Below are 17,929 nucleotides of genomic sequence, written 5' to 3' on the forward strand. Positions count from 1 at the left end.
GTTACATGTTTTTATTGCAAACTAGTTTGAAATTGTAGTACACATATATTTCTTTCATAAACCACAAAGCTCAAGATAACTCATTAACTATTAATTTTAAAAATTTCACTTTTCCATTATGGAAAAGTGAAATTAATAAGAGTATGGACACTTGCAGATGTTATTTTTGATGGACAATTCTCAGGTTGTTTTCAACTTGTTATAATTTCTTAATACGCGTATCTTTTATACAAATTGTATATCGGAGAATACATATTTCAAAGTAGAATGCCCATCTAAGTGTAAATGTTAGCTATAGTTTATGCGACTTTTAACCATCTATATCTCCCACTTGGTTTTGACAGACGGTGTAACATCCGCAAGGGTCATTTTTAATTTAATTTTTTTGGAAATAAAATTGACTCAAGGGCCTTTTATTTACTTTTAATTTTTCATTTCATGGGTTTTCTATTGACTAACGCACAATGCAATTGCCTTGAGGTTGGTTTGAAAAAAATATGACCTGGTTGAAAAAGTGAGGTCCAATCGTGTTATAATATGTGATGAAAAAAAGTGGATTTTCCAAACTTCTTTTCACTTTTTCTTTATTTTATGAGCAACAAAATACACTCAAATTATGCATACTATATATACATTAGTTACATTAGTGTTAACAACAACAAACATTTCTATTCATCCATCCATTTTCTTCCGCTTTATCCGGAGTCGGGTCGCGGGGGCAGCAGCTCAAGCAAAGCCGCCCACACCTCCCGATCCACACACACCTGCCCCAGCTCCTCCGGGGGAACCCCAAGGCGTTCCCAAGCCAGCCGAGAGATGTAGTCCCTCCAGCGTGTCCTGGGTCTTCCCCGGGGCCTCCTCCCAGTGGGACGTGCCTGGAACACCTCTCCAGCGAGGCGCCCAGAGGGCATCCGGAAAAGATGCCCGAGCCACCGCAACTGACTCCTTTCGACGTGGAGGAGCAGCAGCTCGACTCCAAGCTCCTCCCGAGTGACCGAGCTCCTCACCCTATCTCTAAGGGAGTGCCCAGCCACCCTGCGGAGGAAACTCATCTCGGCCGCTTGTACTCGCGATCTCGTTCTTTCAGTCATGAGCCAAATCTCATGACCATAGGTGAGGATCGGAACGTAGCTTGATCGGTAAATCGAGAGCTTTGCCCCCCTACTCAGCTCTCTCTTCACCACGACGGTCCAATACAGCGACCGCATCACTGCAGATTCTGCACCGATCCGTCTATCAATCTCACGCTCCATCCGTCCCTCACTCGTGAACAAGACCCCGAGATACTTAAACTCCTCCACTTGAGGCAAGGACACTCCACCAACCTGAAGAGGGCAAAGCACGTTTTTCCGGTCGAGAACCATGGCCTCGGATTTGGAGGTGCTGATTTTCATCCCGGACGCTTCACACTCGGCTGCAAACTGCCCCATTGCACGCTGAAGGTCCTGATTTGACGAAGCCAACAGAACCACATCGTCCGCAAACAGCAGAGACGAGATTCTGTGGTTCCCAAACCAGACCCCCTCTACACCCTGGCTGCGCCTAGAAATTCTGTCCATAAAAACAATGAAAAGAACCGGTGACAAAGGGCAGCCCTGGCGGAGGCCAACGTGCACTGGAAACAGGTTTGACTTACTATCGGCAATGCAAAACCACACTGCTCCTCCTGAATCCGAGGTTCAACCATCGGTCGAATTCTCCTCTCCAGTACTCTGGAATAGACCTTACCGGGGAGGCTGAGGAGTGTAATCCCCCTATAGTTGGAACACACCCTCCGGTCCCCCTTCTTAAACAGAGGGACCACCACCCCGGTCTGCCAATCCAGAGGCACTGTCCCCGATCGCCACGCGATGTTGCAGAGGCGTGTCAGCCAAGACAGCCCCACAACATCCATAGACTTAAGGTACTCAGGACGGATTTCATCCACCCCAGGAGCCTTGCCACCGAGGAGCTTTCTAACCACCTCGGTGACTTCGGCCTGGGTAATGGATGAGTCCGCCTCCGAGTCCACAGTCTCTGCTTCCTCTTCGGAAGACGTGACGATGGGATTGAGGAGATCCTCGAAGTACTCCTTCCACCGCCCGACAACATCCCCAGTCAGGGTCAACAGCTCCCCACCTGCACCGTAAACAGTGCTGGTGGAGAGCTGCTTCTGCCCCCTGAGGCGTCGGACGGTTTGCCAGAATCTCTTCGAGGCCAACCGATAGTCCTCCTCCATAGCCTCTCCGAACTCCTCCCAGACCCGAGTTTTTGCCTCTGCGACCGCACGGGCTGCGGCACGCTTGGCCTGCCGGTACCTGTCAGCTGCCTCTGGGGTCCCACCTACCAACAAAGATAAGTAGGACTCCTTCTTCAGCTTGACGGCATCCCTTACTTCCGGTGTCCACCACCGGGTTCGGGGATTGCCGCCACGACAGGCACCAGAGACCTTGCGACCACAGCTACGAGCGGCCGCATCGACAATGGAGGTGGAGAACATGGTCCGCTCGGACTCCATGTCTCCAACCTCCCCCGGGATCTGGGAGAAGCTCTCCCGGAGGTGGGAGTTAAAGACCTCGCTGACAGAGGGTTCCGCCAGTTGTTCCCAGCAGACCCTCACGATACGTTTGGGCCTGCCAGGTCTGACCGGCTTCACCAGGTGGTGAGTTGGATCCGCTGGGAGGGTAGGACACTTCATTTCTATTCAACAATCCATATTTAATAAACACAGTCATGAAGTACCTCAGGTGTAATATAACGGTTTTGCATATTGTGAGCCAACTTTGAACGAGGGTACAGAGAACCTTTGGGTAAAATGGGCACTGATGCACTCCAATGGGTTTGGCAGAGCTGTTCAGTGCCCCATGTATAGGCGCAGATGTATTTAGGCCCTTAAATACATGATGACACTGGAAATGCATTAATTTTTTTCTGTGATATGGTGGTTGTTTGTTTGTTTGTTTTAATACATGAAAACTAAGGCATAGAGGTGCATGATATTGGGAACAAACTGACACTGCAAAGGTATTATTTTTTTTCTGTGACATGCATTGTGATGTGGAAAAAATACAAAGATTTTAACACATATAACTTGAATAGCTCTATTCTACAATTATTATTCTGATTTTGTAGGGGAATACATCTGCACAGAAATTGAAAGTTACAATTTTTTTTAAGTTGAAGGACTGCAAGGAATTCAGGACTGCAAGGAATTGTCCATATAATCCTTTCTTTACCCAAACTAATTCCATACAACTGCAATTTTATTTTTGAGTACAATTTCAGAGTTTTTCTCTTGTTTTGTTTCATCAGAAGAGCCTCATTTATAATCAGTTGACATAGTCAATGACAACACAGTTATTCGGTTCTGACATTTCACAATAAAAGTCCTAAATATAAATGCTGCTCCCGAGCAGGAACTTACATCAACTCAGAGCATTTTGCTGAATGACACCCCCCCCCCCCCCCCCCCCCCAAAGAAAAAAGATCAGTGTCAAACGTTTGAAGTTGATTTTGTTTGGCATGCAGTATCACATTCCTAAGGCCTTGCTCAGACTGCTAGTAAAAGTGAAATTTATGTGTACGTCCGATTTCAATCTGATTCCATGCTGCAAGTGTGAACAGCCAAAAATTGAATGAAATCCATGTTTTCCAAATTTGTATCATTCATAGGTGGTTTGAAGTACGATTGAATTTGCAAACCTGTTTTGGTGACACCTCATGACTGAAACACACAACACATTGTGTCGGCAAGTGCATCAGTGTTCGTGTATTTACACACAGCATGTTTGAGCTGCTACATCTGTCCACATTATTTGTCTTTGTGAAAGCCCATTATTTTACACTCTGTTTTCTGTGACCATTTTTTGAATGTGACTTTTATATTGCACATTCTGTTTGGACTTTTTTGTATGCCAGGGTTTTTTTTTCCTGGTGTCGAATGTTTTACAATATATAAACTTAAAAATAAAGATGTGTAAAACATATAAACTCACCATAACCTTTGATTATTTTATAATTCCTGTGAATCACAAAGCTCTGTGTGATTTTAGTTGCAGCGTTTGGACACTGGACAGCAGTTGTGATTGTTTCCATTTGTGTAACTTTAATTACCACAACAACCTAGGTGGATAAGACGGAAAATGAGGATTGCCAAACGGACACATAGATCAGATCTGTTCACTTGCTATATATAATGTGAACAATGAGATCATTAGATGTTTGTGACAACTTTCAGTTTCCTTGACATGTAGTGTCTACATGTCATTTACGTGCAAAAAACCAAAACAAACAAAAAATGTCCATATATGCAAGAATCCTTAAATCTAAACAAGTTATGGGATGTTTCAGGTAGGCCTGTCATTGTTGGGTGTGATGTGATATAATTTATCTTCTGGACATTGCACATCCTGCGGTGTGACTATTGCACATTTGCACATTGCAGTGATGATACTGAAACGATATATTGTGCAGCCCTACCCATCTGGATCCTGACTGAATTAGTCATGGGATACAGGTATCATGTGGGCCTTGCTATACTCAGCACACAATCATCAAACATCCATTCACACATAATGCTGTTAAGTTGATAATATCAAAATAACTATAACCTTTTGACTTCCTTCGTGTCTCTAATTTATGAGTTTGCATCACATTTCATCAGGGCTGGTAAAAAAAAAAAAAAAATTAAAGCCAAAAATGTGATTTACATGTTTCAGAAGAATACTGACTTTATATCGTGACTTCATCCTCTGTTTCTGTGGCAACTAATTGATCCACTATGCTATTATTGAGTGATCTTTGAGCATTTCTTCTGACCTACATTGACCTATTATTACTATTGTTAGTGGTGATTATGAACAAAGAACTACAGCGGTCAACCATCAAACTTATATAAAATGAGTCCAATCTGAAATACTTTAGTGAATGTCAAGCCATTATGTATGGATTCTGACAAGTCTTTGGCTGAATTATCCATTTTAGCTCTTTTTGTTTAGCATTCTTTTCACAGCTGACAGAGGGTGTGGATATTTGAACCATTTGGCAAATGCTCCCCCTGTGACAGCTTGAATTTCTTCGAGAAAGCAGGAGGTCAATTTGACCCCAAACATCTGTCCTGTGGTTTGGACCCAACACATTTTAGTGGGCACATCAGCTCGTTACAGGCTCACACGTCCTTTTGTTTTCCTCTTCAGCCGAAAGTAGTATGTTGGTCTGAGAAGCAATGGAGAGGGCGAAATAGTCACTCAGGGATCCAATTCTGTGTTCGTTCATTTTGGTGGGAAGAGAAAAATCATTGTGTACTCATACTCATCGTCATCCTCATGGGAAACAAACAGCAACTAAATCAGATGTTAGCTTTTGTGTTATCTTTAAAGATAAAAGGACATTGAAAACAATGAAGCCGCTGCCCCGGGGTTTCTGTAGGAAAGTGGAAAAAAAGTAGCAACTGGAGCAAAGAATGAGACCTTTGATCTGTACAGGCAGTCCTGTAGAGTTAGTCTGCCACTGTACCCAGAAATAGAGAAGACAGGGATTGTGATATCAAAATGTAGCCCCAGTTCACAGAAGAACCTTCCACACAATTACAATTTTTAAGACTTTGTTAAGGTTATGTTTGAGTATTGGTTGGGTTGCTTTGTTGTTTATCTGTTATGAGCAGGATTATTCCAAAACTTGCATACTTAAGCATATAATTAAAAAACTGTTTGGCCTGGAATACACACCAGTGCATTTTGTGGTGGATTTGAAGAAGGTCCTGTTCCCAAAAAGGTGCAAGTGATATTTAGGGCATCAAAATCAGTTTGTATTTTATGGATTCAAAATACATCAGTCTAGGGTCAAACTTCCACAGGAATCTGAAAATTAGATCATTTATGCAAAATCTGTTATGGTTTCCACACTACAGACCTTTCGTTGACACAAAGTTGATTTCTCTATATTCAGTCAGTCTGGAATGTAAAAGAAATGTCAGTTAGCCTTTAGTTCATAACACATACAGTTACTCTTAGCTTACCTAATAAATAAGAAGCCTTTCTTTTGTTGTTCTTGCTGGATAAATTGGCTTCAATGTTAAATAAGTCTAAATATGTGCAAATATGAAAATTTGGCCATTAAAAACATGATCTCATTTTCGCAACATTATTATGCTTGAATAATGTAAACTGGTTAAAGCTCATATAAAGTGATGATTCAGTTTTGGTACCTCTGCTGTACATTGAAAGTTAAGTCAGTTTCAAGTTTGTTTTTAAACAACAGCATTTTTTTCTACAAACTGAAAATTGATGAGGGTAGGATGAGTAGAAGTTAAACTGCACTATCTTTTCCCATTTTAAAACAGAACATTTCAGGTAAGGTACCCATTTCTCCCACTTGTTTTCATCTCAATGTCACAAGAGCAAAACTTAAACTTTCAACCTTGTTGAACACAATTTTGACTGTGATTGTCCATGACACATCATGTCAGTGAAACCCGACCACCTCTTGTATAAAACTCAACGAGCAAGACTTCTCTATGACAACACCATTACGTTATTATGACGTAGTGGCCAATTCATCGTAGTTGAACCAAAACCCGTCACGATTTAGCACAACACTCTCAACACTTCATCAAGACTCCTGTAAGATTACAGAATATGGAGCTACAGGGAAACAAGAAAGTCCACACTCACACATGATTTAGTACAACAGTAGTAGGACAACTGGTCCAGAACCCTGATTTGGGGAATGAGCTGGATTCGGGAGGAGCTGTTATCTTTTATTTAGTAGTAAACTGAACTTCATTTGACAAATTTACCTTTGCCAGTTTATTTTGACCTGCTCCACATTATGATGCTGCTTTGGCCTGTCTGCCTGTGTATCTGTTCCTGCTCCCCGATTTTGTGATCTCTGGTTTATTAGGGGTGTAACAATCCACATCTAGAAACTGAAAATGAGTTTTAAAGTAAAAAAAATACAACCACATTGATACACAGCCCCCCTAGCTCAAGCTAAATGAACTAACTGGCTGATGTTGACTAATTCTGCATCTTCAAATTCACATAAATGTATAAAAACTATACACTATATAGTTACTACTATGATCTACTATATAGATCATAGTAACACTGACTGTGAGTTCTTAAAGATTGGTTAAAAACAAAAGCTACATGTCCAATTGTGGTAGGTACTATACCCATTGGAAATTTAGGTTTGGTTTGCATTTTATTCATACCAGTTCAAAACTGGGAAGTCTGTTGTTGCATGTTTGTGTTGCTTCTGGCTGACGCCCACTACTTTTTTTTTTTTACCTTTATTTAACCAGGTTAGTCCCATTGAGATCGAGATCTCTTTTACAAGGGAGACCTGGAACTTTTAAAGTTTCCAATCCACCTAACCTGCATGTCTTTGGATGTGGGAGGAAGCCAGAGCACCAGGAGGGAACCCACACAAACACGGGGAGAATACGCAAGCTCCACACAGAAAGGCCACAGGTGGAATCGATCCCATGACGTTCTTGCTGTGAGGCAACAGTGCTAACTGCTAAGTCACCGTACTGCATAACAGTGCATTGTATCTGCTTCACAATGGGTTCGAACTGTAATAGAATGTAGGAGGAGTTCAAACATAAAAAAAATGCAGATGACTTTCATCACACAGGACTTTAGGCTAACAGGCTAACAACAGCTGGCTTCTTCTTCTGGCCTTCTTCTATGCTGTGCTTTCTGCTACTGTATGTGGTGCTGCCCCCAGTGGTGAAGTAAATGCAAGTAGAGGCTGTGCCAGTGTGCAGCACCACAGTAGTATAAAATCACACATGGTGCCTGGTCTTTTATGAAATACTGTATGTGTTTGAAGGTAAGCAGTGCCACTTTTGGTTTATTCTAATTCATCATGGAAAATGACAGTTTTCATTCAACAAAAATTGTATCAATTGCATCTCATCAGACCGAATCGAACTGTTCCATAATAAAGTGCATCCTCCTTGAATTGTACCGTTGCCCTGCTAGACAGATACCTATACATTTGATTTGTTGTATACACAAGTGATGCAGCACTGGCTATTGTTTCACATTGGTGGTGTTAAATTGGCAACACTTCCCTCACAACTTTAACTCTTAACAATTGCCATCATTTTGCACCTGATATCAGGCTGTTACCGTGCCAAACCAGCTACAAAAGCTCCATCAAATGTCTTGTTTTTCCACATTTTCTCAAAGACTGCAACATCCAGGAAGGCCTGTTAGCTTGTGTTTTGTTTTGGGCGACTGGCGCACACAGTGACTGCAGGCTGCCTGGCTGTCTGCTCTGGTTTTATAAGCATGGAGAGTGAATGACCTATATACTTCTCTGAGGGAGGGGAAGTCACCTTGTTGGTGGACCAGCAGGCGGGCTGGCGAGCGGCGACAAAGCTTTAATGCACAGCGCTATTAAAAGCCCTGCCAGTCACCGGATGTCAGAAGCACACCTATTTGAGTGGATACCTCTTGTTAACTTCTCGCTGACTGCATCACGAAGGTGCGGATGGCCAGTCTGCGCCGACACACACCGGTTTCTGCATGCGGCCTAAATGTGCCTGCGTGCACATTAGCTTAAACTACAGGGCCCGGTGCCAGAAAGAGACAAACACCTCGCCAGAGACTCCTCTAAACGTCCTCACAAATTGAATGTGTGTGTAGATGGACAAGAGGGAATTAGATCAGTGGTCCTGATTGTATCTGAGTGTGCTGTTTCCAGTTAGTCCCCTGGAGGAAATGTGTGTGCATGAGAGAGCGGGAGAGCTTGGCAGCTGGTTTGATGGAGGATGTAAGGAGAATGTTAACCAGACAATCACCTAGCATGTTATTGATTGAGGTGGGAGCAAGGTAATTAGCACAGAAAAGAGGGGGGAAGCTGAGGTCCCTTTCAGTGTTTTGATACAAGGTGTTCTCTCTTTGTACCCGTTTGGATGTTGTTTTTGTGTGCGAGCGTGCATGCGGCTCGGTGTTTGTCGGAGAGTGTGGCGTGCACCCACGAGAGTCAAGTTGGTGGCGTTCCATTAATAAATAGCGTGTGCAGTGCGTCTTCATATACCAGCCTTTTTTGTTTCTTTGCTACCATGTTTTTTAGTGTTTGATTGAGTTTTGCATGTGATAAGATCACTTGCTTTTCTCCCAGTTTATGAGATGTTTATCTGACACCGATGGGAATGCAACGCCGCACGAAAATGCCATGCGTGCACACATTCAGTAAAGAAAACAATGTAATCTGGATGCGATCATGAAACAACAGAAAATGGAACAGGTTCTCTGCATGGCATGATGGGTAAGGGGCGGTGTTAAAGGGTGAGGAGGGAGTTTTTAAAAAATGAAAAAATGCTGTTAATGTGAAAGGAAGTAAAATAAATATATACATAAGCGAACACGTCAACAGTGCTCGGCGTTGAGGTCGAATGACAATTCAGATGGTGATGATGAGAATGTGGGGGAGAAGGTGACAAAAAGTCATAGTTGCTATATCAGCTGGCAGAGAGAGCTGTCAGAGAGTGAGATGGGCAGAGATGCGGCATGTGGGAAAAAAAAAACTGCACAAAACTCACTCTCACCAAGCACACACTGCCAGAGATCCGATATGTGTCTGATCCAGCACCAGATTCACATTCAGACAAGGCTTGTTTACACAACTCACAAAAAAAAGAAAAAAATTCTGATCTGTGTTACATGTGAAGAAAGAAGCCATGTCATTTTTGCTGCTCAATCCTTTATAATGTTCATGTTTTATTCATGTCTGTTTTTCACCTGCCTCTTTAGTAAGTACAGAATCAATCTAGAAGAGCACTCAGCAGAGCGCACACCGCTGCCAGTGTTGAACACTTGTAAATATGCAGGTCTAAATTGCTAACCATAGAAGCTCACCCTGTCCAATCTGATCCACCAGATCTGGATCTGCATCAAATCGTATGTAGTTATGAATACATTAAACACACCAGTTTTTTTTGTTGTTTTTTTTTTAAGAGAGAGAGAGATAGAGATGGTGATGTTCTTGAGAATGTGGTTAAAATGTAAACAAAAAAGGCAAAACACAAAAGGTTCCTGTATAGAATAGCTCTGCTCCAAATTGGTTAGTGCAGGTATGTGTGCGTGCGTGTGTGCGTCTCCAATACACACATAAATGTGTGTGTATATGTATATGTATATGTGTGTGTGTGTATATATATATATATACACACACACACAAATGTATAGAGATTTAGGTGGATTCTGCTATAAAGATGGTCCTTGGGTCAGTAAATGGGTCAATAAACAAACAACATCATCAACAACAATAATATTAACAAGAATAATAATACATTGATTTTATCTGAATTTGGATCAAATTATTTGCTTTAGTCTCTAATATGATGCGTTACGATGTCATAAAGATCTTATCTGTTTGCTATTTTTACCCCAGAAAAGGAATACAATCTGCCCTTAATTTGTTCTATCTCTTTTAAAGTATGCAGTGCATCTGGAAATTATTCACAGCGCTTCACTTTTTCTACATTTTTTTAATGTTACAGCCTTATTCCAAAATGAATGAAATTATTTTTTCCTCACAATTCTACAAACAATACCCCATAATGATGATGTGAAAGTTTTTTTTAATTTTGTAAATTTATTTTAAAAATAAAATAAGAAATCACATGTACATAGTAAGTATTCACAGCCTTTGTGACTTGTGACTGATTCTTCTCTCTGTTGCGCTTCAGTCAGAATGTGCACGAATGCACGTGTAAGTGAGGAAAACCATCAGCAGTCAGAACAGTAAACGATGCCAAAGACAACAATGCCTTGGTTCAGGCAGGACTGCAGCAGACTCTCATCACTTCTGTTGCCCATTACAGTAGCTACAGCTCATAGTAAATAATGCCTCTATGTCGTGTGATTTACAGCACAGAACAGCGCAGGGTTCCTTCTCACCTTTGATCTTTGGTCTAAAATGCAGTTTATTCTGTTACACAATAAGATTTCTCTTTTGTCTCAGTGTTTATTATTTCTGTCATCCACATATTTCAAGTGTTTCACTCCTGCATAATTTTGACACCCTGATCTGTGTCTTGTAAATCTGCCGCCACCTCCTTTGTAAGCTTGCAAAGTTGTAAATTAGATAAGTGCAAAGCCCTCCGGTCTTGAGAAAAGACAACTTTATGGCGAGCCACGTTGTTCTGCTACTGTACTGAGGGTTGTAAATGTAGGAATGCTTGATGCATGCATCAGACTGCAGTTTGCAGACAAATGTCTGCATTTTAATGTTGACTTTTGGAACATGTTTGTTGATTTATAGTGAATAAACTATTTTGTGTCTTGTCCTTGCAGCTTGCTGAGGCAACCATCCTCAACGGCCAAAGTGTGCTTGGTATGTGGAGATGAGGCGTCTGGATGTCACTATGGTGTGGTGACGTGTGGAAGCTGCAAAGTTTTCTTCAAAAGAGCCGTGGAAGGTATGGAATTAAGAGAAAATTAGATTTTGTTACAACTTTGGTATTTTTGTGGTTGTTGTAATTATTACTTTTATCTATATATTAAAAACCAAGTGGCCTCTGTGTGTATGTGCGTGCGTGCGTTGCTTATGGCTTTGATCACGGACATACTGGGGAGAGCTGACATTTGCCGTTTGGTATGCTTATGTATTTTGGGTCAAGGATGAAGGCTGTGAAAACAAAACATTGATAGGACTAATATTTTTGGAGAAACTACAGATATGGGTTAACAACAGTGAACAGTGGACGTTGATAATTACATTCTGGACTCACACGCCATTCCAGCAGGGGGCGGTAAATCATCTGTACAGTTGTATGAAAAAGTTTGGGCACCCCTGATAATTTTCATGATTTTTCTTTATAAATCATTGGTTGGCTGGATCACAAATTTCAGTTAAATATATCATATAGCAGATGAACACACTGGTATTTGAGAAGTGAAATTAAGTTTCTAGTATTTACAGAAAGTGTGCAATAATTCTTAAAACAAAATTGGGCAGGTGCATAAATTTGGGCACCCTTGTCATTTTATTGATTTGAATACATTCAGCATTAATTACTGGAACACAAAATTGGTTTGGTAAGCTCATTGACCCTTGACCTCCTTACACAGGTGAATCCAATCATGAGAAAGGGTATTTAAGGTGGCCATTTGCAAATGTTTCCCCTCTTTGCATCTGTTCTAATGTGTGGCAACATGGGAGCCTCTAAACAACTCTCACATGACCTGAAAACAAAGATTGTCAACATCATGGTTTAGGGGAAGGATACAAAAAGCTATCTCAGAGATTTCAGCTGTTAGTTTCCACTGTGAGGAACATAGTGAGGAAATGGAAGACCACAGGCACAGTACAAGTTAAGGCCTAAAGTGGCAGGACAAGAAATATCTCACATAAGCTGAAGTGAAGGATGGTGAGAACAGTCATAGTCAACCCACAGACCTGCTCCAAAGACCTACAACATGATCTTGCTGCAGATAGTGTCTCTGTGCATCGTTCAACTATACAGTGCACTTTGCACAAAGAGATGGTATATGATGCTGTAATGCAGAGGAAGCCTTTTCTGTGTACACACCACAAAAACAGAGTCACTTGAGGTTTGCTAAAGCACATTTGGACAAGCCAGCTTAATTTTGGAATAAGGTGCTGTGGACTGACAAAATTAAAATGGAGTTATTCGGACATAACAAGGGGCGGTATGCATGGCTGAAAAAGAACACAGCATTCTAAGAAAAACACTTACCTACAGTAAAATTTGGAGGTGGTTCCATCATGCTGTGGGGCTGTGTGGCCAGTGCAGGTACTGGGAATCTTTTTAAAGTTAAGGGTCACATGGATTCCAGTCAAAATCAGCAGATTCTTGAGAGTAATGTTCATGAATCAGTGACATAGGTAAAGTTGCGCCGGGGCTGGATCTTTCAATAAGACAACGACCCTAAACACTGCTCAAAGTCTACTAAGGCATTCATGCAGAGGAACAAGTACAATGTTCTGGAATGACCATCTCAGTCCCCAGGCCTGAATATTATTGAAAATCTGTGGTGTGGTTTTATGCAGGCTGTCCATGCTCAGAAACCAACAAACCTGACTGAACTGAAGATGTTTTGTAAAGAAGAATGGGCCAAAATACCTTCAACCAGAATCCAGACACTCATTGGAAGCTACAGGAAGCGTTTAGAGGCTGTTATTTCTGCAAAAGCAGGATCTACTAAATATTGATGTATTTCTGTTGGGGTGCCCAAATTTATGCACCTGCCTAATTTTGTTTAAAGAATTATTGCACACTTTCTGTAAATCCTATATACTTCGTTTCACTTCTCAACTATCATTGTGTTTGCCTGCTATATGATATATTTATCTGAAATTGCTGATCCAAACAACAAATGATTTATAAAGGAAAATGATGAAAATCATCAGGGGTGCCCAAACGTTTACATACAACTGTATATTAAAAGTGAAGTGGCCTCTGTGTACATGTAAGTGTGCGTGCATGTATGTACCTTAGAATACGGACAAACTAGGAAGAGCTGACATTTGCCGTTTGGAATGCTTATATATTTTGGGCCAAACACCATCAAAACAGAATATTGATAGGACTAATATTTTTGGAGAAATTACGGATATTACGTAACAACAGTGAACAATGGCCATTGATTATTACATTTTGGACTCACGCCATTCTACATCATGAAAACTTTGCATAATTTATTACCACCCTTGAAAAATATCAGCTACCTATTTTATAAACACTACCCAATCTAGAGCCCATGGATCCCCACGGGCAACATGCTAGTTGGTTATAACTTGCAACAGCTGATGTTTTGATAATGGTAAAATACAGCAATTAGTAAATATTTGTGGCATGTGTCTCTCCACTATGAAACAATGTGATATGGATCTGGATACATGAGCTACAAGACAATACCTTGTTTTATGAGGGAATGATTTGGTTCAGTGCAGTTTGATTTGATGCACTGTGATAAATTTCTTTTGTTAATGTAGACATTTAATTTTCAATGATAAACTGGAATAAGCCAAAAGTAGCTTTGCTTACCTTCAACTACATATTTTGTGAAAAACTGGAGATCTTCATCAGGTTTTTACTAGTGTGTGAAACATAGTGGCATTGCAATTACATTTTACTCAACATCCCAACTTCATTGGTCTCCAGCACAATTACTCTTGGTAATTGTGCTGGAGACCCTCCTGTCCTGTGCACCAACAGCTTTTCCTGTATATTCTTTTTGTGAATTGTTCTGTAATTTATGTCTATAGCATGGCCCAAGCAGAGGGTCACCCCTTTGAGTCTGGTCTGCTTGAGGTTTCTTCCTCAGAGGGAGTTTTTCCTTACCACTGTTGCTCTGGGGGTTAGTAAGGTTAAACCTTACTTGTGTGAAGCGCCTTGAGGCAACTCTGTTGTGATTTGGTGCTATATAAATGAAAATAAATTGAAAATTGAAATTAAATTGCCTCCCCCTGTCCATATGTAACCAGATCATAGTTGTATCTGGGATGAGTTGCATTAATGTAGTTTTGTGACATAATTGGAGATTGATGGATGGAGACCAATCCTGTAACTCCTGAAATGTATTGCCGTGGAAGCTAATGACTTAGAAATGTCCTTGCATCCATCCTGTGATTGGTTGAAAGCCAAGTCTGGGAGCATGCATTGGTATCGCACTTTGCCACAACCACAACAGCACAGAATGACCTTGAGCCCTGGATGGCAACCACCCATGCAGACAACAGGTCCATTCCCACATCTCTAAAATAGCCATCTATCTGCCAAAGCCAGGTGAAATGTGGGCATCCCCATGGCCTTTTCACGCTGTTGGCGTCCTTGACACTCAGGCACTTGTGTGCTGGATCATGCACAGACAAACGAACAATGTAGCCACATTGTCGAAGCTGACGCTTCCTTATTAATATAAATCATACGCCACATCTTAGTCTTCCTCTGTAATAGTTGATTTGGTATTAAGCTATTCCAGTGGTACACAAGGATTTTCAAAAGAGACCTAATATCAGACATCCAGTCATCACTAGCATCCAAGTTGCACAACCATACAGTAAGACGGATAGTACCAGAACTCTAAAGCCATGAACCTTTGTTCTACTGCAAAAATGTCGACATCACCAAACAGCTTTATCCAGCGACCCCTATAAGCTCTTCTGAGGCTCCTCTTGATCTCAGAGGCTAAGGACCCAGGTTCAAAGCCAACTGGCTGTAAAAGTGATGATTTTACAGTCACAACAAAGGATATGCAACACTGTTTCATATTCAACCTACATTTTTTTTAAATATAATTTGCATCTTTTGTCTAATTCACATCTTTTCTGTTCAACATTAGACAGCATAAGAACTATGTTGGAAATAAGTGATCTCCACTTTAACATGTTATACTTTGGATTAAATAGTATGTCATCCACTTACAGTTTCCACACAGTAAATATAGTGTTTATATAATTTGGAATCCTGAATACAGTGACTGTATGAAGAAAAATGTACGGTGTCATCAATGTGTCGTATTCTTAATATGTGGATGGACTGTTTACGCCGACTCTACTTTAATGCATTTGGCACACACACACACACGCTTTTATGTAGTGGAGCTTAAAATTAAGGGAAATATACAGTTGAATTCTAACGAATAAATAAACAAATAAATCATTGTAACAAATCCTTACATATCTCAGAGCTATGGGCAGACATTCTGCTTAATTATTAATATGCCAAATGAATTTCAATTAGTGGTACATGCTCCCAGCTGTTCCAGTTCAATGATGCTGTTTTTAGGGGTCCAAGTGCGGTGAGGCTGGGGACAGCAGTTGCAAAGCAACACTGTTCCCAGTCCCAGCAAGGCTGAAAACACCATTGTTTTCATTAGGATTTTTCCCCCCACTAAATGGAACCGTGCAAGCTGGAGAGGTGCCATTCTCAGAACTGGTACAAAACCCTGCATGTAACTCAGACACAGAAATAGGGAGCTCTATAGCATGATGTTTGCATTTTGGTCTATAACTCCCAAACCGTAGATCACATATTCAAATGCCTTATATCGACACATTGACTGACTCGAGGTGAATTTATAGAGGTAGGCCACACCCATTTGTGCCAAGATAGTTTTTGCACAAATTCACAAAATATGCAAAACTGATCAACACCAAAGTTTGTACACAGAGTTTACTAGACCTCAGAAGGTTATGTTATTAAAATGAGCTTAATGGGCTTAAACCATAGAGTCGTATATGAGTACGAGAGGCTGCAGTCGCATTGCTGCCTACTTAATGTGAGAGTGAGCTGCCATTTTCACACCAGGCAAAATGGCAGTGCCCGGATGTGAAATGTTTTCGTGTGCATGTTCAGTGCAGATGTAAATACGTCAGTGAACACACACGGAAAAAAGCTTGCAAAATATAACCACAATTCCAATGAAGTTGGGACATTGTGTAAAATGTAAATAAAAACAGAATACAATGATTTGCAAATCCTCTTCAACCTGTATTCAATTGAATACACCACAAAGACAAGATATTTAATGTTCAAACTGATAAACTTTATTGTTTTTGTGCAAATATTTGCTCATTTTGAAATGGATGCCTGCAACAGGTTTCAAAAAAGCTGGGACAGTGGTATGTTTACCACTGTGTTACAGCACCTTTCCTTCTAACAACACTCGATAAGTGTTTGGGAACTGAGGACACTAATTGTTGAAGCTTTGTAGGTGGAATTCTTTCCCATTCTTGCTTGATGTATGACTTTAGTTGTTCAACAGTCCGGGGTCTCCGTTGTCGTATTTTGCGCTTCATAATGGGCCACACATTTTCAATGGGTGACAGGTCTGGACTGCAGACAGGCCAGTCTAGTAGTCTTTTACTATGATGCCACACTGTTGTAACACGTGCAGAATGTGGCTTTCTCTTTTGCCTGGAGGACACAACGTCCATGATTTCCAAAAACAATTAGAAATATGGACTCGTCAGACCACAGCACACTTTTTCACTTTGCGTCTGTCCATTTTAAATGAGCTTGGACCCAGAGAAGGCAGCGGCGTTTCTGGATATTGTTGATGTATGGCTTTCCCTTTGCATGAAAGACCTTTTAACTTTTAGATGTAGTGACAACTGTGTTAACTGACAATGGTTTTCTGAGTGGTTCCTGAGCCAACGCGTTAAGATCCTTTACACAATGATGTTGGTTTTTACTGCAGTGCCGCCTGAGGTACGAAGGTCATGGGCATTCAATGTTGGTTTTCGGCCTCGCCACTTACGTGTACAAAGTTCTATAGATTCTCTGAATCTTCAGATGCAGCTTCTCTCCCCCTGCCATCCCCTCATTACCCCATCCCCGTAGAGACGGTGCCTGCTCCCAGACCACCAATAACCAGCAAAAATCTATTTAAGCATAAAAATTAAAAAAGAAAAAATAATATAGCACCTTCAACTGCACCACAGACTAAAACAGTTAAATGTGGTCTATTAAACATTAGGTCTCTCTTTTCTAAGTCCCTGTTAGTAAATGATATAATAATTGATCAACATATTGATTTATTCTGCCTTACAGAAACCTGGTTACAGCAGGATGAATATGTTAGTTTAAATGAGTCAACACCCCCGAGTCACACTAACTGCCAGAACGCTCGTAGCACGGGCCGAGGCGGAGGATTAGCAGCAAAAATGCCTAAAATCAACAAAGAGATGGATGTTTTTTTTTTAAAGATACACCATAAAAAACACAGCATTTTATATTGAATCCCTGTTGTCAAGCGGGCAATACAAATATGATCCATCTGTTCCTCTGTAGATGGTCCATGGTCACAGACATACAGTCATGAAATGACATGAATGAGAAGCAGTTTGCTCTTCTCATGTCCACATCTGCTGGCACGTGTGCAGCCGGCCCGCGCAGGGGTCCTGCCCGACATGCGGATCTTGTGGACAGCATGCCAGAACAGACAACTTGTCATATGGAACA

General features: G+C 41.1%; 1 protein-coding gene across 2 annotated transcripts in view; it reads left to right on the forward strand.

Moving 5' to 3' along the window:
- The window catches only part of nr3c2 (nuclear receptor subfamily 3, group C, member 2), a 218,334-nt gene that overhangs the window by 102,318 nt on the left and 98,087 nt on the right, over positions 1–17,929 (forward strand). Inside the window, exon 3 of one of the 2 annotated variants that reach the window (XM_034188377.1) lies at positions 11,292–11,422. In XM_034188377.1, the coding sequence (XP_034044268.1) occupies positions 11,292–11,422 (131 nt within the window). The remainder of the gene's footprint in view (positions 1–11,291; positions 11,423–17,929) is intronic. The other variant, XM_034188378.1, reaches the window with a different exon arrangement.

The sequence above is a fragment of the Thalassophryne amazonica genome, chromosome 15 (genome assembly GCF_902500255.1).
Source record: "Thalassophryne amazonica chromosome 15, fThaAma1.1, whole genome shotgun sequence".
Classification (NCBI taxonomy): Eukaryota; Metazoa; Chordata; class Actinopteri; order Batrachoidiformes; family Batrachoididae; genus Thalassophryne; species Thalassophryne amazonica.